At 39.4% G+C, this 24,301-nt stretch overlaps 1 protein-coding gene and 1 non-coding gene across 2 annotated transcripts in view; one reads left to right on the forward strand and one right to left on the reverse strand.

Annotated features, from left to right (window-relative positions):
• The window catches only part of KCNT2 (potassium sodium-activated channel subfamily T member 2), a 1,342,824-nt gene extending 1,329,165 nt beyond the window's left edge, over positions 1–13,659 (reverse strand). Inside the window, 1 exon segment of the mRNA XM_040262901.1 lies at positions 13,265–13,659. Within this exon segment, the coding sequence (XP_040118835.1) occupies positions 13,265–13,359 (95 nt within the window). The 5' untranslated portion in view covers positions 13,360–13,659.
• On the forward strand, positions 8,995–9,066 carry TRNAC-ACA. The gene has a single exon. It is a non-coding gene; the product is annotated as a tRNA-Cys (tRNA).
• Positions 13,660–24,301: the final 10,642 nt, after the last annotated feature.

Genomic DNA, 24,301 nt, shown 5'->3' on the forward strand with positions numbered 1-24,301 from the left:
CAGAGGACCCTTGTGAGCTACAGTCCACCTAGTCCACAACCAAGTGACTAAGCTCACATACACATACAACTCAAACGCAAAAAAGCAAGTAAAAGACAAACAGATAATCAACAGGCCAATGAAAAAAGGCTCAGTATCATTAGCCATCAAGAAAATATAAATCAAATCTACACTAAGATATCATTTCATACCTGTCAGAATGGCTACTATGAACAAGAACAATATAACAACTGTTGCAGAGGTTGTGAAGAAAAGGGCACCCTCCTGCACTGCTAAGAACGTAAATTGATGCAGTTCCACATGGAAAATACTATAAAGTTCTTCAAAAAATTAAAAATAGAACTACAATGTGATCCAGAAACTCCACTTCTGGGTATTTATCTGAAACAATGAAAACATGACCTCAAAAGGATATATGCAACCCTATGTTCATATCAATATTATTTATAATAGCTAACATACAGAAACAATCTAAGACTCCACTGATGGATTAATGTAATAAATAAATTCTGCCTCATGTGTGTGTGTGTGTAATATATATGTATTTCAGCCATTAAAAAAAGAGAGAGAGAATAAAATTTTCATTTGTAACAACACAAATGGACCTCAAGGGCATTATGCTATGTGAAATAAGACAGAGAAAGACAAATACCATATGATCTCTCTTATATGTGGAATCTAAAAAATATATATATATAAATTTTAAAAAAGAAAAAGCTCATAGATACAAAGAACAGACTGCTGGTTGCCAGGGGCTCAGATAAGAAGCGGGAGAAATGGGTGAATTGTTTGTTTTAGCTTAAATAAATTGATTTATTTAAAAGAAAAAACTTGTACCTGCAGTTTGAAAACATAAAAATGTATTCTCAGGAAACAAAACTGAGGAGTCAGTAAGTCAAGAATATTGAATGCTAGGCTGAGCAGTTTAAATTTCACATAATAAGCATCAGTCACATGAATATTATGTTAAAATTATGTTAAGAAGATTGAGATGAAAATGCTTGAGTTGAATGAGACTTGTGTAGGCAATAGAGGTTACTGGAGGTGGGGTACAAAGGAAAGGCTTGCAACAATGAAGTATGCTAACAAGAGTTATATTAATTTAAATAATGAAATCTTACCAAAAAAGGATAGGGATCAAAAACTAACTAAAAAAAGCAAGTTGAAAAGATAATACAAAACTATTGTGAAGTTTTGAAATGGAGAATTCTGGAGGATTATAATGATATTGGTGATGGTGGATAAACTGAATAAATATTCTAGTTTGAAGCTATTTTTATCAATTACTTAGCAACCAGAAGTCTGCTATAAAAACTATGCATTTAACATATATCACTATGTATATGAAGATAAGAAAGGGCTATATGAATAATTGAATTCAGGATATTTACAAAGTCTTAATGTAATATTATATAATATATACTTTAGGTATTTGTGGGAAAGGAAAATAAATTAATCTAACATTTGTTGAGCAGGTGAGAATAACTACAATTCAGGCTTGTGTTTTGGTTAGAATCCTTATAGATTCTACATTCAGTAACTGATCCCAGGCTCTATTGATTACATTTATTCTTCAAGTTCACAACAAAGAATATAGCTCTAAACTCACTTCATTCTTAATTCTGAATCAAAGCCATCTATCTAAACTTTTTAAGGATGATTACATGAAAGACTATAACCCATCAGTAACCTGGAGTGTTTCTCTTTTTTTTTTTGGCCTGAAACATACTTGTGTGTATCCTGTAGATCTACTTTAAGTGGATAATTCTTTCTAGTTATATCAGCACCTGGCAGTGAGAATATCACAAAAGTCTTGTGAAATCTGCTATTCTTTTATGACAGAAGAGTGGGTGAGGACACTGTACACCAGGTGAGATCCCTGGGAACAATGTTCTTCCAATTTGAACAAGGCAAGCTGTATTTCTCCTGAGCTGCAGGTTTATTTCTCATCTTACGTGACTGATCATGTCTTTTGCTCTTGCTAACTCTGCTGTCCATCTCCAGTAGCTACTTAGCAAATCACGGAATTCTTACTGTGTACCAACTCTATACTGGATTCATTTTTGCCCCCTTATTGAGTTTTTCTTCAGCTGTTTTTCTATTTATGACATTGCAAGTGTTTATGTGGATCACTGCAATTTTTTTTTTAGAACAGGTGAAACATACTAATAGGTACACCTCCATATTAAGGCCACCATTAAATAATTTCACATCACCACATTTAGACATCATAACATCTCACAAGAGGCTTTCCATGAGCATTAGCAAGATGGCTGAGAAAAATTAATTTCAGGTAGGTACCAATATCTTAGGGAGTAAAAGTATAGTAGAAAACCCCAAAGTTACATGAGAAATATTTAAAAACAAAACAAAAAACCTAGCCTTATCAAAAGAAAGGTAGTTGTTGTGAACTGTTGAGACTCCTGGGATGTCAATTACCTTTACCCATGCATGACAGATAGTCGCTCAGTCCTGTATGACTCTCTGAGACCCCATGGGATTGTAGCCTGCCAGGCTACTCCATCCATGGAATTCTCCAGGCAAGAACACTGGAGTGGGTTGCTATTTCCTTCTCCAAGGTTGCCCATGCATACTCAATTACTAAGTCGTGTCCAACTTCTTGCAACCCCACAGACTATAGCCCACCAGGTTCCTCTGGCTATGTTATTTCCCAGGCAAGAATACTAGAGTGGATTGCCTTTTCCTTCTCCAGTCAATTACCTCTAGCCTATCTTTAATAAAAACAGCAATAAATATTTAAATAAATAAATCTCTGCTTTGATTGTTTCACTAATTCCCTACTTCAATCCACTTTCTTCAGACTGTGAGGAGAACAGTATATATGGAGAGGGGGGAAATTATTTTCTCCCTGGAAATTATCATCAATTTCAAAAATTCCGTTAAGTTTCCTGTTGAGTTACTCAAGTGATGCTGGCCTAAAGGGATGCAGATGGTCTGTGATTTTTCTACCTTCCAAAGTATTCACATTTGTTTGCATTTTGTTCTGTCTGTTATTTCACAGCATTAAACCACATTTGTTTAGTTGTAAACATAGTGGGTAGGCAGAATAATTAGATTCTGGTTCTAGCTCTTAGGGTTATGTAACTGGGAACAAGGCATGGATTTCTGTACCTCGGGACATTCATCGGTAAGAAGGGGAAGATAACCAGATTCCTCAGAGCTGGTGTGAAGATTCAGTGAAATAATACACATGCTTAGAACAATGTGTGGTGTTCTACACCCTCTTCATATCATCATCTATTTGCATTTCATCTTCTTCTGTATTTTCAGGGGAAACAGGTGGCACAGCACAGGAACTCTTGTAGAGAGATAGACAAGAAATAGAACATAACGCTGAAAGCTCCCATCTATAATTTGCCACTGGCATCACTGCATGGTGCAGCAGTGACTAAAGCCATCATCGTCCCTGCTGACCATCTTGTGCAGCTTACTAATCACCCAATTCGATTCTGAGGGCATGGGATGGCATTTTCATTTTTGACAGACCTGACACCACAGGCTGTCCATTATTAAACCACACATTTGGTCCTTCTGTCCCAGGTTGTCTGCAATATGTGGACAATCTACAAGTCTTCCCACGGGGATTTGAATGAGGTTAAAATGTGTCAATTTGCTTTTATCCCTGTTCACATGGTGCTTTACAAGATGAGTTAAGGATGCCCCAGATATAGCAGTTCATCATTCTGTTTCTGTGCAAGGTGCAATGCAAGGCAGCCAAGAAGAAGCTGCCCTTCAGTCCTTGGATTCAGAGTTTTCTGGCTGTGTGTGCAAGCTCCTATTCTCACACAGACTTGGGCGGTGTGAAAATAAGAAGTAATAAAACTCTGAGTTCCAGAAAGACACACACACAGAGAAATGATTCTTGATCTTTAAAGCCGGGGCATCACTGCAGTAATACTAAGAGAGCTAAGTGGCTTCCCGGATAGTGGAGCAGTAAAGAATCCACCTGCTAATGCAGGAGACGCAGAAGCCGCAGGTTCTATCCTTGGGTCACGAAGATCCCCAAGAGGAGGAAATGGCAACCAACTCCAGTATTCTTTTCTCAGGAATCCTATGGACAGAGGAGCCTGGGCTACAGCCTATGGGGTCACAAAAGAGTTGGACGTAACTGAGCATACTTGAGCAAGAGAGCTGAAGCACAGTCCAAAGACAGGCCCAGTAATAAATCTGAACAGGAAAGGGACTCGCTGCCAATCAACAGTGCCCTATGAACCAGCCAGGCTTCTCAGTCCGGGTTTTTCTGTCTGTTTTTCCCTCACTGCTTCTATTTGTCAAGGGGAAAAAAAAAAGAAAACGGCAAAGATCAATATGACTGATCCAAGAAAAAACTGGGGAGAGAAATCTGACTTCTCTGGTCTTGCTTTTCTGCAAATCCTCTTTCCTGAACCCCTAGGAGTATATCCCCTCTACTCCTTTCAGGAGATGAGAACTTTTCAGCCTCTATGGAATCCCCTCCCCAACTCAAGTAAACCTACCAGGGATACACTGAATTCATTTACATAAATAATTTACTTTTCCAAGTAAGAGCAGTGCTCCCTCCTCCCCTTGAAACTGTACTACAACTCAGATTCTCCTTAAGAGAATCTAGTTCTGGTTATTAAGAAAACAAGGTCAGAAATTTTGTGTTCACTCTTCTGCTTCCAGATGACCAGACATAAAGGACCCAATGCCCTTCTCAGAGTGCTTTCTTGCTTTCACAATATCTGCTGGAAACACATATGTGGTCTCTCTTGTATATGACAGATATGCAATCAAATATCACAGTGGTTCGAGGTCATGCAGTACCCAGATGGTGGGACAAATGATGAAGCCAACTGTACATGAACAAAGCTTTGGGTTAGAGAGATGGTGGAGAATACAAGGGAACCTCAGCTCCTAAGGAACCATAGCCTCTGTTCTGCAATACACAAGTGTATAACAAAACAACAGTGACATAATGCGTAACTTAGAAACGTTATCAATATTAATGATTGCCTTAGGCAAAAGAAAACTCATAATGTAATGTGGTTGGTAGAATAAAGCTCATGATTACAATATGTGGCAAATTTCTCGGTTTCTATGTCAATTAGAATTGAAACACAATAATCATTATTTATGTGTGTATTAGGTATAAATATTTAATGTGGATTATATTAAATGTTTGACAGATTAACAATGTTCTATATTTTATAGAAATGCAAGGGTAAAATATATATCTAAGGTAGTTTTTATAATTTGCTTCTTCATAACATTTGGGTCATTTGCTTACAACTTTAAAAACCTTACATACCACCCCCATGACTACCAGAAAGACGTTTCTGGCTCAGTTTATCTTTATCTATTCTACTTGGGTGGTACATTCAGTGTGAAGGGGACTGCAAGTCCCCCTACTTTGCTTGGATAGTAGGTGTGGTTTTTTTTTGCCATTTATCATTTATTATTATTTTTACTTTACAATATTGTATTGGTTTTGCCATACATCAACATGAATCCACCACGGGTATACACGTGTTCCCCATCCTGAACCCCCCCTCCCACCTCTCTCCCTGTACCATCCCTCTGGGTCATAGTTTTTATGACTGCATACAACCAGTTTGAATTTGTACTGAGGCTGAGATTTTCTCAGTGCAATATATGCACCTTTCTTCTCACTATTCTCCAAGTAATTTTCTCTTAAATTGCAATTTGATTACTATCTGATGATTAAGATCCCAAGACCTATTTTAAAAATTCCATATCTAGTCAAAAACTGTAAAAGAGTAAAAGTAACTGTTCTTCTGGATCATTATCTATTGTTTTGGTTCTTTTATAGAGAAATTTTAAATTAGCAACTTAAGACTTAGGAAAAACATTAATTTAAAAATATCTTGATTGAAAAAAATTTTGATCAAAAGTATCAAATATTGCTCAGAAAAGGTCACTGTTATTTAACTTCACAGTATAAATATACAAAGCAACTGGTGAAATATCACTGTAAAAAAATATTTCTTTTTGCTTTATCTTCTAAAGGCAATTGAGACAAGCACAACAGATAAATAAGACAACATCGGCAATACACAAATACACTAATAAAAACAGATGAACCATCAATGACAAAATAATATATAAACATATGAACAAGAGCATGACTGGAAACCCCAGAAGTATCACATTCAGTATTAACCTAAAGGTAGTATGTATGTGTATATATATATATAATCTGTGTGTGTATTTGAGTATGTATGTAAAGTCAATTTTTATACCATTACCTATTTCAGTAGCAGGTAATATATTTATTGTCTTATTCATAGAGATTTCTCTCAATACAACAGCTCTAACAGATATAGAACTATCTGGACTCTCAAATAATAAATGCTGAAATCATTTTTATAGATATTGCATATGCATGATTGGTTCCACTATGTATAGATACTATACAGATAACTAATTTTAATTAAAAATTAAAATTAAAATTTAATTAATTTTAACAGCACAAAATATTTTAAAAGTGTATTACTGACCTGAATATAAACATTCAGAATAAAAACTTTACATTAAATGGATACTTTCAAAATAATACATAATTTAATAAGGGAGATAAAATTGATAACATATAAATTTGCCATGTGCCAATCCAAAACCATTACCCCAATTCAATTTGATTATATAAAGTCATAGTAAATAATTTTTTTAAAATAAAAAACTAAAAAAAAAAAGAGAAAAAGTAACAACAAAAAATAAAGTCACATATTTACATTGTATGATATATAAACTTACCTATACTAGAAAAGCTATTCAACATTCTCTCCATTTTATAAATACCTCTTAACTATTAATTGAATGAATTGCACTTTTTGTTCAAGTTCTTTCATATTTTCAATTACCACAATGCATTAGGTGACTTGTTTGCATTATGTGTAAATGCCAACTATAAAATATGAATGATACACTTAAAATTACTTGAGTTGCAACACCTGACCAAATATCTGAACACTAGAATAACATTAATTAAATAAATGGCCTACTCCCATATGACTGCAACTGAGAATTGTCCATTAACAGCAATTTATCTACAGTTGTGATAATTTATCCACATCTAGTGCATTGTGTTCCAAACTTTAAAATTACTAAGTCATGATGAAGGATGAGAAGGGCTAGTCCAAACTGTCTGAAGACATTTAAGACCTGAAATTTACCAATCTTTAACTGCAAGAGAATATTCTAAATCTTTATTATTTTATAAATCTTAAAACACTAAAATAGGGGGAAAAAAAGTGTTTTTAACCCTTACAATTTACATATTACAAAATGGTCTCCACAGAAGATTAATTAAATTTTCAGTCTCTACTCATATTGGTTTCAATTACAGAGTAACTTTGATAATATTAAGTAGTCTAAATATTAGATTTAAAGTATATAGAAGACGTCTATACACTCTCTAGTATATAGAGCCATCTCTAGTAGATTTCAGCTACTTTATTTTCTAGAAAACACTGAATATACTACTTATAAATGGTGGATGCTCTTCTTGACATTCTCAAAATAGAAATTCTGTAAGGACATCATCATAACATAAGTAATACTGTCAACATCATGGCAGAAATTCACTTAAAATTATATCTGTGAACTCCTCCCTGATGAAGCCTTGTTTTCATATTCTTTATTATGTTCTTCCCAAAGCCTAACTTCATGAGGCCCTGAGATGTAGCATGCATTCAAACATTAGCTGACTGGATAAAAGACTACTCAGTTCAGTTCAGCCACTCAGTCGTGTCTGACTCTTTATGACCCCATGGACAGCAGGACACCAGGCCTCCCTGTCCATCACCAACTCCCAGAGCTCACTCAAACTCATGTCCATTGAGTCAGTGATGTCATCTAACCATCCTCTGTCGTCCCCTTCTCCTCCTGTCCTCAGTCTTTCCCAGCATCAGGGTCTTTTCTAAGGAGTCAGCACTTCGCATCAGGTGCCCAAAGTATTGGCGCTTCAGCTTCAGCATCAGTCCTTCCAATGAATATTCAAGACTGATTTTCTTTAGGATTGACTAGTTTCATCTCTTTGCAGTCCAAGGGACGCTCAAGAGTCTTCTCCAACACCACAGTTCAAAAACATCAATTCTTTGGTGCTCAGCCTTCTTTATGGTCCAGCTCTCACATCCATAGTGGAGGATGGGTTTCCCTGGTGGCTCAGACAGTAAAGTGTCTGCCTGCAATGCGGGAGACCTGGGTTCGATCCCTGGGTTGGGAAGATCCCCTGGAAAAGGAAATGGCAACCCACTCCAGTACTCTTGCCTGGAAAATTCCATGGACAGAGAGGAGCCTTGTAAACTACAGTCCACGGGGTCGCAAACAGCCGGGCATGACTGAGTGACATCACTTCTCACATCCATACATGAATACTGGAAAATCCATAGCTTTGACTAGACAGACCATTGTCGATAAAGTAATATCTCTGCTTTTGAATATGCTATCTAGGCTTTTCATAGCTTTTCTTCCAAGGAAAAGGTGTCTTTTAATTTCATGGCTCCCTCACCATCTGCAGTGATTTTGGAGCCCAAGAAAATAAAGTCTGTCAGTGTTTCGATTGTTTCCCCATCTATTTGTCATGAAGTGATGGGACCAGATGCCATGATCTTAGTTTTCTGAATGCTGAGTTTTAAGCCAACTTTTTCACTCTCCTTTTTCAGTTTCATCAAGAGGCTCTTTAGTTCCTCTTAACTTTCTGCCATAAGGGTGGTGTCATCTGTATAGCTGAGGTTATTGATATTTCTCCCTGTAATCTTGATTCCAGGTTGTGCTTCATCCAGCATGGCATTTCACATGGAAGGTCCCTTGGAGAAAGAAAAGGCAACCTACTCCAGTATTCTTGCCTGGGAAATCCCATGGACATTACAGTCCATGGGGTCGCAAAGAGTTGGACATGACTGAACATGAGCATTAGAGGATAAGATTTACACAAGGATCCATTAATGTGTATATTACATAAGCATTCCATATATTTTACATAGAATTATTTCCCTGGTGGCTTAGATGGTAAAGTGTCTGCCTACAATGCGGAAGACCCAGGTTCGATCCCTGGGTTGGGAAGATCCCCTGGAGAAGGAAATGGCAACCCATTCCAATACTGTTGCCTGGAAAATCCCATGGACGGAGGAGTCTGGTAGGCTACAGTCCATAGGGTCACAAAGAGTCGGACACGACTGAGCGACTTCACTTTCATATAGAATACAGATCTATTACATATACATACATATTACATGTATTTTACATGTGTGTCTGTTTCCCTAGCAAAAGGTGGTACAATATAAATATAACTGAATTATCTGTGGTTAGTTTTCAGAAAATCTATAGTGTGGAATATACAGTTCTGTGTTATGACAGACTCACCAATATTCCCTCTTTAACATTACCCCTTCATGCATCAGTGATATGCCTCACTCATTTTTACATGTCAATCCATCATATCTTATTAAGACAGAACTTAAAATTCTTAAAATGAAGAGCTCTACTTTCCTCTCCTCTAATTCTCCCCCATCATTTCTAGAGTGTGCCTCTAGATGGGGAATATATGCATCTTGGTGCAGATTCCATCAGAAGCAGACCTTGAGATAAGGATGGAAGTGTAAGTAGTTTACTTGGGAAATGATCCAGAAAATACCAGTTAAGGAGAGAGGGAAGAAAGCTAATAAAGCTCACAATATCAAGCCAGTTACCCCCTATACCAGTTAGAGTGGGGTCCCATAGGACACAGTATAAAGAACATAAGCCAGAGTGGTCCCAACCAAGGAACTAGGGGGCTACAGTATTTATCTAACAAATCTGTATTTACTCAGTGGTACTTCTGGCTTGCTCTCCAAGAGGGCCAGGTGTGCTTGTAAGGCCAAGAGGAAAGAAAAAATATCAGGCAGAGGGTGTTCCTAGAAAATACCCAGTAAATATGGGCAGAGCACTAAATGCATCTGTTGGCAGAACTGTCTACTTATTCCCGGATTAAAGAGTGCTTCCTCCTTTTCTCTGTAGGAATTGAGCCCACGAAGATAACTGAGAACAACATTGCTACTCACACTTGATGGCAAAGAGAAATTTGTGACCGTACTAAAGGCAAAAGAGATGACTTCACTTGCAAACTTTGACTCGTGGATTAAGAAGGGAATGCAACGAAGAGCACTTCATCTAAGCTAGATTCTATAAAATTATTCTTATAAATAGAAATTTAATTAGGTAGAAGGAAATTAGGAGCTTCTTAAGTAATTTGAGTCACAAAGGACTGAACCCAAGTGTCATCTTTACACTTGTAAGGTATATCACCATAACAAGTATTTAATTTCCCAGAAACTGAGTTTCCTAGTCCTTAAAATAATTACCTACAATTCAAGGACTATCAGATAATTGACTGAAATAATAACTATCGTAAGTTAACTTATACATGTTTTTACATGTATGTTACACACACACATACACATATAACATATAATATAGCTAATATATAGCACTAGCTAAGTACTCAGTATAAACTGCTAGTTTTACAGGAATATCTTACAGAAATAAAATTACTGAAATTTGTAACAGCTGAATGACTGGCCTAAGGCCACTCAGGTAGTGAATAAATAAGCACAGCACTGAAATCTGGGTCCTCCATATTAATCAAAGGATCTTATCTTCAAAGATGGACAACAAACAAAACCAAAACTAAACAGTAAGTTTTCATGGAGGCACAAAATTACCTTTAAATGTGAATGAACAATGTTTAAAATGTTAATACTGTAACCGAATAGGACCCTATGGGGAGTTCCCAAGACAGGTTTCCCCCACCATGTCCTCTGCCTGCCCCTTGTCTGTAGAAAACTTTAGCCTCCGAGGCTGAGTTCCAAAGAATAAATTTAACTGGAGAAGTGGGGAAATGGCAGAAAGAAAGGAAAACAGTCAAGTAAAACAAAATAAGAATATGTCAGCCATTAAACAAAGTCAAGGACCTCAACGGCCATCAAAACATTCTGAGCCCTGATCTTCAGGCTGTTCTGCAGACACGATGACCCCCACTAGGTGGAAGAAGTTAACTTCCTGCTGTCCACAACCCGGTAGACCCCAAGTTGGTTTAAAACCAGAAAGTTGAACGTGTAGACTCCTGATTACCTCATCACCAACCAATCAAAAGAATGTCCAGGAGCTGCACACACGCGGCACAACTGCCCCTCCTTCACATTCTGTCTTTAAAAACATCTCCCTGAAAGCTACTGGCAAGTTTAGGCATTTCCAGAACCAGCTACCTGGACTCCTTGCTTGGTGCCCTGAAATAAAGGCTGCACTTGCCAGGGCTTCGCTGGTGGCTGGGATGGTAAAGAGTCTGCCTGCGCTGTGGGAGACTCAGTTCCATCTCTAGGTCAGAAGTTGCCCCTGGAGAAGGAAATGGCAATCCACTCCAATATTCTTGCCTGGAAAATCCCATGGACAGAGGAGCCTGGCAGGCTACAGTCCACGGGGTTGCAAAGAGTTGGACACGACTGAGCGACTTCACTTTTTCTTTTGCCTTCACCACAAAGCATTGTCAGTAGATTGGCTTTACTGCACAGGCAAGTGGACCCAAGTTTAGTTTGGTAACAATACTTTATTTTATTAGTAAATACAGCCGAACTTTAGAGTTAAACTTGGGCTAGTATAAACTTATAAAAGGGATTTAAAAAGTGCAAAACATTTTTTAACATGACAATGACTCATTTAGGATGCATTCAACTAACCAAAATTCTTAATTAACTAAATATCTTCAGCATCCCTAGAAAAGTGAGGGCAACCCCATGAGCAATCATTATCTTAGATACGATGTTTAAAAAACAAACAAGGCTATCACCACCAGTCTGAAATATGTCTAGGTACTCTGCCAACTCACATTTTTGCAATGAGGATTTCTATTCAATTAATACATGATGATCCTGATGTCCTGAAGTAACAAATATAGATCCAATCACTATGAACACCAAACTGCACTTGATGAGCCACTGAGCTAAGTTAAAATAGTGTATCTAAATGTCAATTAGCACTGAAATTTGTTTAAATATTCTTTTCTTCATCTTTAGTCAACCAGAACACCTTACTTTCCAAGTATACTGGTATGAACTCTTTAATTTTTATCAATGTATACATTTTTGCCTACAGAGATTGAACTGAAATATCATCTACAAAACATCTATATCCCTTTAAATTACTAACATGAGACCAAAGAAGAAGGCCACAAGTGATGCCTCAGATAAAATCCCCTGTGTGTAGTGTGGGTTTGTATTGGGAGCTGAGATGGGAGGAAGGTATTTCCCAGTGGCTGAACAAGGAAATTCTGAATGGGGCCAATAATGGGTTTTTTATGTAATTAAAACAGAACAGCAATACCAAACTGAAATTTAATGAAACATTTCAGTTGAGTTGAAAGTCTAGTTAGTATACACGTATTATTTTAAAACAAAGAAATGTGGCATGTAATACCTAAATGACTATTTCAGAAAATACCAAATTCAATGAAACATAAAATGTGCTTTTCAAAAAATAATAATAAGACATAACAAGAGTAATTTCAAAAGTTTAAGGAGGCAAAGCAGTGATTCTACAGATAAAACACATAAGCAATATGCTGCTAATAACACTCTTTTTGAAATTTATGTTTTAATTTTGTGACATATATACTATTTTGGTTAAGTACATTATTTATGAGAAGGTTGGATCATGCTATACGAACACATTATGAATAATAATCATCGTTACCCGTTCAAAGTGAGTTTTTCCAATTGCAAACGCTGTCATTTTCACTAACTACCTGTTACATATTGAAACCAACTGTCTACCTGTGTATCCAAATGTTTAAAAAGCATAAAATTCCCAGTGGCAGGTGGACACCTAATCAGGTGTGCTTTTTCAATCAACTCGGATGCATTTTCGAATTTGATTAACAACAGCCAAGGGGAAAATATGAAAACTGATCGGCAGTGATGCTGCGTGCCATTTGGACGTACTATACCTTTCACACCAGCCTCATCCACACCCTGGGAAAGCACAGATAGACAAAAGAATAAGCACCTAATAAATGCAATAAATACATTGCAGGGGTCCGAAACTGAAAAGGAGTTCCTTGCCTACACCAGTTGCCCTATAGTCAAAATGGAGAGACACGTCAGAGTCCCTCTCCCTCCCTCCCCCAAGCTCTGGCTCCCTTTCCTCGTCTCCTTCCTTTTAGCCTTTCGGCCTCCCTATCCCTCCCTTTTCCAGCTGTATCTCCGGAGCCACACTGCAGCACACCACTCACCTGTCGTCGTTCTGCCATCCTTGGTCCCCGAGCAGCAAATCCCGAAACCTGTACCTGGGAGGCAGAGGGGGCACTTCGCTCTCCAGATCAACCATCCTTCCTCAAAGAGTGGGAAACGTGAGACAACGAATGCAGGAGGCGAGGAGGGCGAGCGAAAGAAAATATTGCGGAGTGGGGAGGCCGGGGCGGGGGCGCGAGGACTTCGTTAAAGGCGGCGGCGGGAAGGGGGACCGCAGCAGGGGAAGGTGCCTGGGAGGGTGGAGGGGGTCTGCGCCCAGCCGGAAGCTGAGGCCGAAAGGGGCCGGCTCCTCTCCTCCGGTGAGTGTGATGGGGATGATGCAAACCCAGCCCAGGAGCAAAAGTCTGGCTCTGACAAGGACCGACGATGCCAAGGAACCGCCCCCAGGCTGGGCGCCGCCTCTAGTCGCCAGGACTCGGGGGAGGCGGGAATGCAAAAGTTACTTCGCCCGAAAAAAAAGAGAAAAGACGCGCGGTGCCTAGAAAGAGAGGAGAGGGGTGGGCGTGCGCGCAGCGCGAGGGTGAAAGCCCGTCCTGCCCGGCTGCAGGCGCGACCCTCCTGGGAGGGTAGCCCAGCTTGCAGCAGGTTCCCGCAGGCGGAAGCCCCGCACGGCCGCGCAGGCGCCGGGGGGCCTGGGACTGGGGGGTCCCGGCGCAGCGCAAGGGCTCTCCCCGTGGGCGGGGCCGCCGCGGAGGCCCCGCCAATGAGACGCCCTTCGTTAGCATAACGGTGACGGAGGTGCCGGGGGACGACCAATGGGGGCGAGCCTAATTAGTGGGTTCCCGGGCTGAAACCCCCCCCCCCGGAGGAGGGGGACCCGCGCGCGTCGAGTGTCCCCAGGTCACCCGGCTCCTTGTCTTTGGCCGCCTTCAGCCAGGTAGGCAGCGTGGAAATGGCACGTTCCTGGAGAGGGAATCCCCGCTCCCAGCTTCAGGAAAGTCCTAGTCTTTTTTTTTTTTTTTTTCCTCACAGACTGAAAGCCAGGGAGGTGTTTTCCCTGATCCTGGAAAAGAATGAATAAGGGCCACTTTAGGCCGTTGCAGAGAAGCGTTTAGATGCTGGCAGGGAGGGCGCATTGGAATGCGTGGAGGATGACCTACCAGGGCAAGAGTGTGGTGCTGTGGGCTTCCATGTGGCCTTCGCCTTGTTCAGTGCGCCCCTGTTAGTGGTCCACGCGGGCAGAGGAAGGGTGAACCCAAGAGTCCACAGCCTGCTTTTCAGAATGGACCGCAGCTTATGGGAACATGCCTGTGTTGCTCTTCTACCAAACACCGACTCCATCAGGGTATATACATTCAGACACCAACTACTCCTCTGAGAGACACGGGCCTGTGGGTACAGAAAAGGTTGTGTCACGGCCAGTGGCCTCGGGGATCTCATCGTTTGCTTGGAGGGTCAAGCTTATAAATGAAGTGATACAACATGAGACACAGTAATCCAGCAACATACAGAGTTTTGGAAATACCTGTGAGATAACACACTTTTTCATGCACGGAAGGGTCAAGACAGAAAATGAACCAAGTCTTTTATGTTACTTTGCAACTTACTCAAGGAAAGGGAAGAAAGCATTGGAGCGAGCAGAGAGAATCCTATGAGTACATGCAAAATGCTAGTTAAAAATGTTTGGTTCATTCAGGAGTCAGTGATTAATTTGGTATGATTAAATTCTCAATGAGGTCATGGAGTGGAGGGTTAAATACAGAAAGTTAGAAATTCAATAAAAAGTCAAAATGCAGAAGCAGAGAAAATCGAGTGAGCACCTACCTAAATCTTAAGAATCAGCGGAAATAGATGTCTCTATCTTCCAAATCCTACCCATTCTTCCAGACCCACCTCAAATGGCATCTCTATTAGATTTCCTGATGCTTCCATTTGGCTAAGATGCCTTCTTCCTTTGAACCCTTCATACCCTCTGTGAGTGTTTTGCTTGGAGTGCTTATTATTTTCTCGCCGGCTGTATGATTAACTGTACATTTTTCTACATCTTATCCCCCTTCCCGTGGCTTATCTTTCTAGCACAGTGCCTTCAAAATGAGTAACATCTCAACACGTACTGTTGAGATACATTAAAAGCTCTTAAACCTAGGAAGTTAATCTTTTTTTTTTTTTTTCACTTTGGCTTTAGCTCCAAAGTTATGTGTTTATGGTTTGTTTTTGTTTTGTGTGTGTGTTTGTTTTGCCACCACTTTGCCAAATGAGAAAGGTGAATCAGTACATTGTTAGTTTAGGTAGGATGGGCCAGGGTTGGGGAGAGAATATCTGTTTTATCTTTTGGACCTTATAATCTGCTATTAAGATAGCTCTATGAAATTTACTTCTTTTTTATTGTTCCAGGCTAGTATTTATATTTTTATTTATATATTATAGTCTGCTTTTATATACAGGGCAGAAATCTGAAGTATTTATGTATCAGTAACCAATTCAGAAGCAAGGCACTAAAATGAAGGAAAAAAAAAAGTTGTTTAGTGTTGGATTCTTGTGATTTTACAGATTAGAGAGTAAAGCAGCAGCATTTGATTTAAAAGAAAGCTGTGCACCCTCACCCTTATGACAGTTTGAATTATTTGGTTTCCAAGTACCCAGGAAACATTTTAAGAGGGAACAAGTACCTCAGGTAGAAAGAAAAAAAAAAAAAAGGAATAAATAAAAACTTGCTCTGCTAGTAGTGTCATAGTCCAGCTGTCAAGGATACAAAGGGTACAGAGGACCCTACTGTGTCAAAGCAAGTGGAGACCAATATGTGCCTTACAGTTGTCACCAGTGAAGAATCTTATCTTTCTGAATTTAAGAAAATTAAAAGAATGATGCAATATAACAAATATATCCTGACAATCTTAAAATATAGCAATATTTGGGCATTGAAACTTAATTTTTTTCAGTTTTCTGAAGGCAGACTTTTCATTTTTTGTCATTAATTTTTACTTTTAGCTCTCCCAGCTGCCTTTTTATACTTTTTACTCTTTTTTTCATGTCGAGTCATGCCATTTCCTGCTGTTAAAACATACTTTCCTCTTTCACTCTTTTTATCTTGGTTTCCTTTTTTCAATATACTCTTTTAATCTCCTATTTCATAGACTCTGTGTGTGTGTATGTGTGTGTGAAAGCTTTCATTTTACCATGACATGAGAGTCTATTTTTAGAAACAATTTTAACTTGGTTCTGTACAATTTTGCAACTTCCTTGCTGGTAATCTTAAGTGATCAAATCAAAATCTAGTGTAGATGAGAGCAATAGACTAATTTGGTCTCATAATACTATGAGAACACTCTCCACAACTCTTCTGAATTACAATAGTGATGGAGTAGACCATGCCTAGACTGATAATTAGGGAGAAGATTCATTTCCTAGTCTTTCCAGAAACAGATTTCAGAATATCTTCTAATTTCTTCCTTTTTCAATACAGAAAAGGTATTTTTTTTAGATCTTTGATTTCCAGTGCATTAATTATATTAATATTTAAATATAAAAATAAATGAGAGTAGAGTGAAGAATGATTGAAGAGTGAGTGAAGAGTAAAGATAATGAGTGGGAAAGGATTTTCCTTACAAAAAGCAATTTCTTGATAATTATCTTGTGAATAATAAGCATGGTTGGAAGTATAGAATATGTTGGAGTTTTTTAGCCAAAAATATATGAACATTATGTGTGTTATTTTTATGAGAACATTTTTAAAACTGCCAATGATTATGTCTACCAAGGCCTATAAAAGTTGTTTGAAAATAAATTTTGAATAGAAAAAAATAATTTTATATATGTTAGGCTTCCTACTTCATAGATCCTTCATCTGTGTAGGCAAAAGAAGGTGAGATAATCCACATCTATTCAGCATCATTAAGTTACATAGCAACATTTCAATGTAAAAAAGAAAGATGTGTTCAGTTAATTTTTTAACAAAGATTCATGAAGTCATCACTATGAATTAAACTTCTCATAGTCTAAGGGCGCAGGAGAAGGCCATCCAATAGTACACTAGAATATGGCAACACTAGTAATTGTCACTGGCAGCGTGTTGCTGAGGAGCAGAGAAAGACATCTCATTCTGCTTTGGGAAAATCAGGAAGGCTTTCTGGAGGAGATGACATTTATGCTAAAGAATTTTAAAAGCAAATGAGAGCATCAATAACTACACAGGTACAGATAATGGATATGAGAAAGCGATAGCAGATTCCAGCAAATGCAAAAGCTTCATGTAGTTTGAACTCAAGGGTGTATATTTAGGTCGGGAGGAGACAGAGAGAAGGGAGAAAAATTGGCAGGAAGACTGGCAGCCAGGAGCTGCCTTCATTTATCATTTGGAGGGGCTTGGTATGCCTTGCCATACATGTGGGTTTTAACTTGTAGACAATGCTGAACCTTTTGAGGATTTTTAAGGAAGTATGTGACAAAACCCAGTTCATGTTTGGAAAGACCACCATGGTTAGCAGTAAAGATGACTGATTGGTGGGGAGGACAGGAAGGGAAGAAAGGAGACCATTGAGGAGCCATTCAGTTCATCAGGAAAGATATGCTGATTGTCTGAAATAATTACAGTGCAGATGGAAAGTAGAAGACAGCTTTGTAGAAAATTAGGAAGATGGTCTTGGAAGGACCAGATAGTTGAGATATTGTGAAAGTTAATGGGGAGTGAAGAATCAATGATTCTGGGCTTCCAGGATCAGTAAGTAGGTGAAGAGTATTATTATTGGGTGAGACAGGAATACAGAAATAGGTCTGAGTGAGAAAATGAGTTCACTGTAAGCCATCTGCAAAAGGGAGAAGTCAAGAAGGTTTGAATCTATGGGTCTGAATACCAGGAACAGATTTTTATCCAGAGATGTAAAATCAAGAAGCATCCTCTAGAGAGATAACTGCACCTGGCTCAAGGTACCAGGAGGTGACAGCAGGGCAGACACTGAGCCTGTAACTGTACCCGCGGGAGCGGATGGGCTGCAGAGGAGGAAGGCGGACAGAAGGGAATTCAGAGACAGGTGTCTCTCTATTTTCTTGATTGATTTTATTCGGTGACCCTTAATTCAAGATAAAATAGATTCTACCTACAGGAAGAAAACTATAACAAAACCTGTCCTATATTCTAAGCATGTCCAGCCACATGAACAGAATCATTTTTATTTCAGCAACACTGAAAAGAGGAACCAGTGGAGAGAAAATGAAAAGGCAGAGTATCACCACTGACTCACCAATTCCACCTGAAAAGCACAGGTAGGTAGTTTAGAGGAAGGCCATTTGGAGATTTATGAAGAAATTCCAGTAATTAATGTGATTTACCCAAACTTCCAGTGGCTTTTGCCATTCTAAAATTAAAATCTCTTTGAGAAGCAGAATGTGTGTTTGCACCTTACAATGGAAGCTTGCCATAAAGTACATTAAGGTAATATATGGCTATAGCATTTTATTATTATTTTAATAGCAGTGTCCTCTGTGAGTTTCCTCTATGCTTCTGTCCCTTTTCTCAAAGCTTTCCCTAAACACACATCTTATTCAGCATCACTCAATGACAGCCCATATCATTTCCCTTTACCTGTTGCTAAAGTCTCTTCCTTTGATTTTTTGGAGGAAGAAGACAGAATTAAATTAGGTAATAAGTATCAAATGTGTTTAAATACCTTTGAAGCATCTTCTCCTACAATAATCCAGAAATCACACCCACATGAGGCTTCTACCTACAAAACACATACATTTCTGCAGGGAAAAATTATCTCCAGTAGGTTTGGAAAACTCCTTCTCTCATCCTGGTTCTTCCAATCTTTATGTTGTAGTGTCCCAAATCCAGTTCACAGACAGATCAGAGAAGTCCCTTGTCTCAGTCTTCCTTTTACCCTGAGCCTGTCATCTCCAAACTTTCCAAAACAATAATGGTGACTATGATTTTGTCTTTTTCACAATGCTTGTCAATTAGTGGTGGTCAACAACCTTCTAGTGAGTGAACAAGAAGCTGCCTAAGTGAATGGATTAAGTCATATTCTTATCATTCTTCAAGCATAGAAACAAAAATGCTAAGAAACTAATACCTGCAGTGTAACTGTTATGTGTCAGACATTATATAGGGGATTCACAACAATTATGAAAACCAAATAACTTTGTCCAGATTTCAAAGATGGGAAAACTTAGTCTCAGATGGTATCACCCAGGTAGAAGGTCCTAGGCCAAGACTCCAAACCTTGATTTTCTGACTCCAAAGTGCATGTGCTCCCCAAAATAGCTGAGAAAGAAGATTTATGATAAATAACTCTTAGGTATCTGTGTTTATCAGTTGATAATAAAAATTAAAATAAAATTATAAAGTTGCCCAGTCCAAGTCCTGCTGAGGCACTATGCTCCAGCCTATTTCCTTCTTTCTCACTTTCCCCCCACCCCTTTTCACCACGGCTGCATCATAACTTCATTATCACTTTGTCAGAGAAGATTTTTATAATCATACTATGCGAAGATGCTCTTTGTGTTTGTGCTTTCCTGGTCTCCAATCCCACAGCAATAGATATGACCTCTGTAAGTGCTTCCCTTATAGCTCAGTTGGTAAAGAATATGCCTGCAATGCAGGAGACCCCAGTTCGATTCCTGGGTCAGGAAGATCCATTGGAGAAGGGATAGGCTACCCACTCCAGTATTCTTGGGCTTCCCTTGTGGCTCAGCTGGTAAAGAATTTGCTTGCAATGTGGAAGACATAGGTTTGATCCCTGGGTCGGGATGATCCTCTGGAGAAGGGAATGGCTACCACTCAAGTATTGTGGCCTAGAGAATTCCATGGACTGTATAGTCCATGGAGTTGCAAAGAGTCAGACACGCTTTGCAAAAGTCAGTTGCAAAGCGACTTTCACTTTCACTGTAAGGGTAAGACCTTGTGGATCTTGTCAGCATGCAGAACAGTGCCTGGTATATAGTATGGACCCCAAAACAAAGTCTGCTGAATGATAGAAAGCAAGAAAGGAAAGTAAAATGAAGTAGAGAAAGAGAAAATTAGTCAATAATCTGGTTGAATAATTGTCTAGATTTTTTAATTCTAGCATGGGAAAATTGTGATGCATATATATCAGTCAGTTCAGTCAGTCAGTTCAGTTGCTCAGTCATGTCTGACTCTTTGCAACCCCATGAATCACAGCATGGCAGGCCTCCCTGTCCATCACCACATCGTGGAGTTCACTCAGACTCACATCCATCGAGTCAGTGATGCCATCCAGCCATCTCATCCTCTGTCGTCTCCTTATCCTCCTGCCCCCAATCCATCCCAGCATCAGAGTCTTTTCCAATGAGTCAACTCTTCACATGAGGTGGCCAAAGTACTGGAGTTTCAGCTTCAGCATCATTCCCTCCAAAGAAATCCTAGGGCTGATCTCCTTCAGAATGGTCTGGTTGGATCTCCTTGCAGTCCAAGGGATTCTCAAGAGTCTTCTCCAGCACCACAGTTCAGAAACATCAATTCTTCAGCACTCAGCTTTCTTCACAGTCCAACTCTCACATCCATAAATGACCACTGGAAAAACCATAGCCTTGACTAGACGGACCTTTGTTGGCAAAGTAATGTCTCTGCTTTTGAATATGCTATCTAGGTTATATGGCAGTCTGTATATAGTCATGTACAGATGTAAGAGTTGGACCACAAAGAAGGGTGAATGCAGAAGAATTGATGCCCTCTAACTGTAGTGCTGTAGAAGACTCTTGAGAGGAGTCCCTTGAACTGCAAGGAGTTCAAACCAGTCAATCCTAAAGGAAATCAACCCTGAATACTCATTGGAAAGATGGAAGTTGAAGCTCTGACACTTTGGCCACCCAATGAGAAGAGCTGATTCATTGGAAAAGACCCTGATGCTGGGCAAGATTGAAGGCAGGAGGAGAAGGGGACAACAGAGGATGAGATGGTTGGATGGCATCACCAACTCAATGGTCATGGATCTGAGCAAACTCCTGGAGATAGTGGAGGACAGAGGAGCCTGGTGTGCTATAATTCATGGAGTCACAAAGGGTCGGACACAAGTTAGCCACTGAATAACAACAACAACCATGTGCACGCATGTGCATGTATCACACTTACCTAAGTAAGGCATGCAAATTTAAAAAGTGTTTTATCAGAGCCTTATATAAAGTATAATAGGTCTTCTCTCATGAGGATGTGACTTGAGAAGTAGAGTAATGCTTGCAATAAAGAAAAAGAATATGGGTTATGGTCTTGTCAATTAAAATGCTTTTGCTTGTATTGAAATATTGTCAATTTTTATTGATTTCATCTAGTCATAAATTTAATTTACAAGAAGGAAAACTTCTGCTGATTTCTGTATTATGTCTATATTAACAGCTTATATAGTTACTGTCTGTCCATTCCAATGTTATAAATGACCCCAGGCTCATTTGTTTAAAATGTATAATAATTTGACAATATCTTACATTAAGTGAATATATATTCTTCTCATTTTGAAAATGACTAGATAGAGGAAATGGAAAGCTAAAATAAATCACTCAATAACCACTATAAATGTTATGGAAGCCCAATTTTCCTGAATATTATCATCTGCATCCACTGTCATCTTGATTTGTACCATTTGAGAATGAAAATAAAGTGTGTGTTTACTGTACATTTTTTTAATTTATTTAATACTAGGAACACTTTTTGATATAAATCACAGCAAGATCCTCTATGATCCCCCTCCTAGAGTAATATCTATGGTTTTTCCAGTAGTCATGATGGATGTGAGAGTTGGACTGTGAAGAAGGCTGAGTGCCGAAGAATTGATGCTTTTGAACTGAGGTGTTGGAGAAGACTCTTGAGAGTCCCTTGGACTGCAAGGAGATCCAACCAGTCCATTCTGAAGGAGATCAACCCTGGGATTTCTTTGGAAGGAATGATGCTAAAGCTGAAGCTCCAGTACTTTGGCCACCTCATGCGAAGAGTTGATTCATTGGAAAAGACTCTGATGCTGGGATGGATTGGGAGCAGGAGGAAAAGGGGACGACAGAGGATGAGATGGCTGGATGGCATCACGGACTCGATGGACGTGAGTCTGAGTGAACTCCGGGTGTTGGTGATGGACAGGGAGGCCTGGCATGCTGCGATTCATGGGGTCGCAAAGAGTGGGACACAGCTGAGCAACTAAACTGAACTGAACTGAACTAGAGTAATGGAAACAAAAACAAAAATAAATAAATGGTACATAATTAAACATAAAAGCTTTTGCATAGTGCAGGAAACTATAAACAAAGTGAAAAGACAACTGTCAGAATGGGAGAAGATAATAGCAAACAGAGCAAATGAGACAAAGGGTTAATCTCCAAAATACACAAGCAGCTCATACAGTTCAATACGAGAAAAAACAACCCACTCAAAAAGTGGGCAGAAGGCCTAAACAGACAATTTTCCAAAGAAGACATCAGTTCGGTTCAGTTGCTCAGTAGTGTCTGACTTTTTGTGACCCCATGGACTGCAGCACGCCAAGCTTCCTTGTCCATCACCAACTCCCGGAGCTGGCTCAAACTCATGTCCATAGAGTCAGTGATGTCATCCAACCACCTCATCCTCTATTATCCCCTTCTCCTACCTTCAATCTTTCAAAATATCAGGGTATTTTTCAAGGAGTTGATTCTTTGCATCAGGTGGCCAAAGTATTGGAGTTTCAGCTTCAGCATCAGTCCTTCCAAAGAATATTCAGGACTGATTTCCTTTAGTATCTCCTTGCTGTCCAAGGGATACTTAAGGGTCTTCTCCAACACCACAGTTCAAAAGCATCAGTTCTTTTGTGCTCAGCTTTCTTTATAGTCCAACTCTCACATCCATACATGACTACTGGAAAAACCATATCTTTGACTAGATGGACCTTGGTTGGCAAAGTAATGTCTCTGCTTTTTAATATGCTATCTAGGTTGGTCATACCTTTTCCTCCAAGGAGCAAGAGTCTTTTAATTTCATGGCTGCAATCACCATCTGCAGTGATTTTGGAGCCTCCCCCCATCACACACAAAAAAAATAGTCTCACACTGTTTCCATTGCTTCCCCATCTATTTGGCATGAAGTGATGGGACTGGATGCCATGATCTTCATTTTCTGAATGTCGAGTTTTAAGCCAACTTTTTCACTCTCCTCTTTCACTTTCTTCAAGAGGCTTTTTAGTTCTTTGCTTTCTGCCATAAGTGTGGTATCATCTGCATATCTGAGGTTATTGATATTTCTCCCAGCAATCTTGATTCCAGCTTGTTTTCATCCAACCCAGCATTTCTCATGATGTACTCTGCACTGAAGTTAAATAAGCAGGATGACAATATACAGCCTTGATGTACAGATGGCTAATAAACACATGAAAGGATGTTCAACATCACTCATTATTCAGTTCAGTTCAGTTGATCAGTCATGTCTGACTCTTTGCAACCCCATGAATCACAACACGCCAGGCCTCCCTGTCCATCACCAACACCCGGAGTTCACTCAGACTCACATCCATTGAGTAAGTGATGCTATCCACCCATCTCATCCTCTGTCGTCCCCTTCTCTTCCTGCCCCCAATCCCTCCCAGCATCAGAGTCTTTTCCAATGAGTCAACTCTTCACATGAGGGGGCCAAAGTACTGGAGCTTCAGCTTTAGCATCATTCCTTCCAAAGAACACCCAGGGCTGATCTCCTTCAGAATGGACAGGTTGCATCTCCTTGCAGTCCAAGGGACTCTCAAGAGTCTTCTCCAACACCACAGTTCAAAAGCATCAGTTCTTCAGTGCTCAGCTTTCTTCACAGTCCAACTCTCACATCCATACATGACCATTGGAAAAACCATAACCTTGACTATACGGACCTTTGTTGGCAAAATAATGTCTCTGCTTTTCAATATGCTATCACTCATTATTAGAGAAATGCAAATCAAAACTAAAGGGTATCACCTCACAGTGGTCTGAATTGCCATTATCAAAAAAATCTGCAAGCAGTAAATGCTGGAAAGGGTGTGGAGAAAAGAGAACTCTCTGGCACTGTCGATGGCAATGCAAATTGGTACAGTCACTATGGAGAACAATATGGAGATTCCTTAAAAGCTAGGAATAAAACTACC

Source organism: Oryx dammah, unplaced genomic scaffold (assembly GCF_014754425.2).
Source record: "Oryx dammah isolate SB20612 unplaced genomic scaffold, SCBI_Odam_1.1 HiC_scaffold_21, whole genome shotgun sequence".
Lineage (NCBI taxonomy): Eukaryota > Metazoa > Chordata > Mammalia > Artiodactyla > Bovidae > Oryx > Oryx dammah.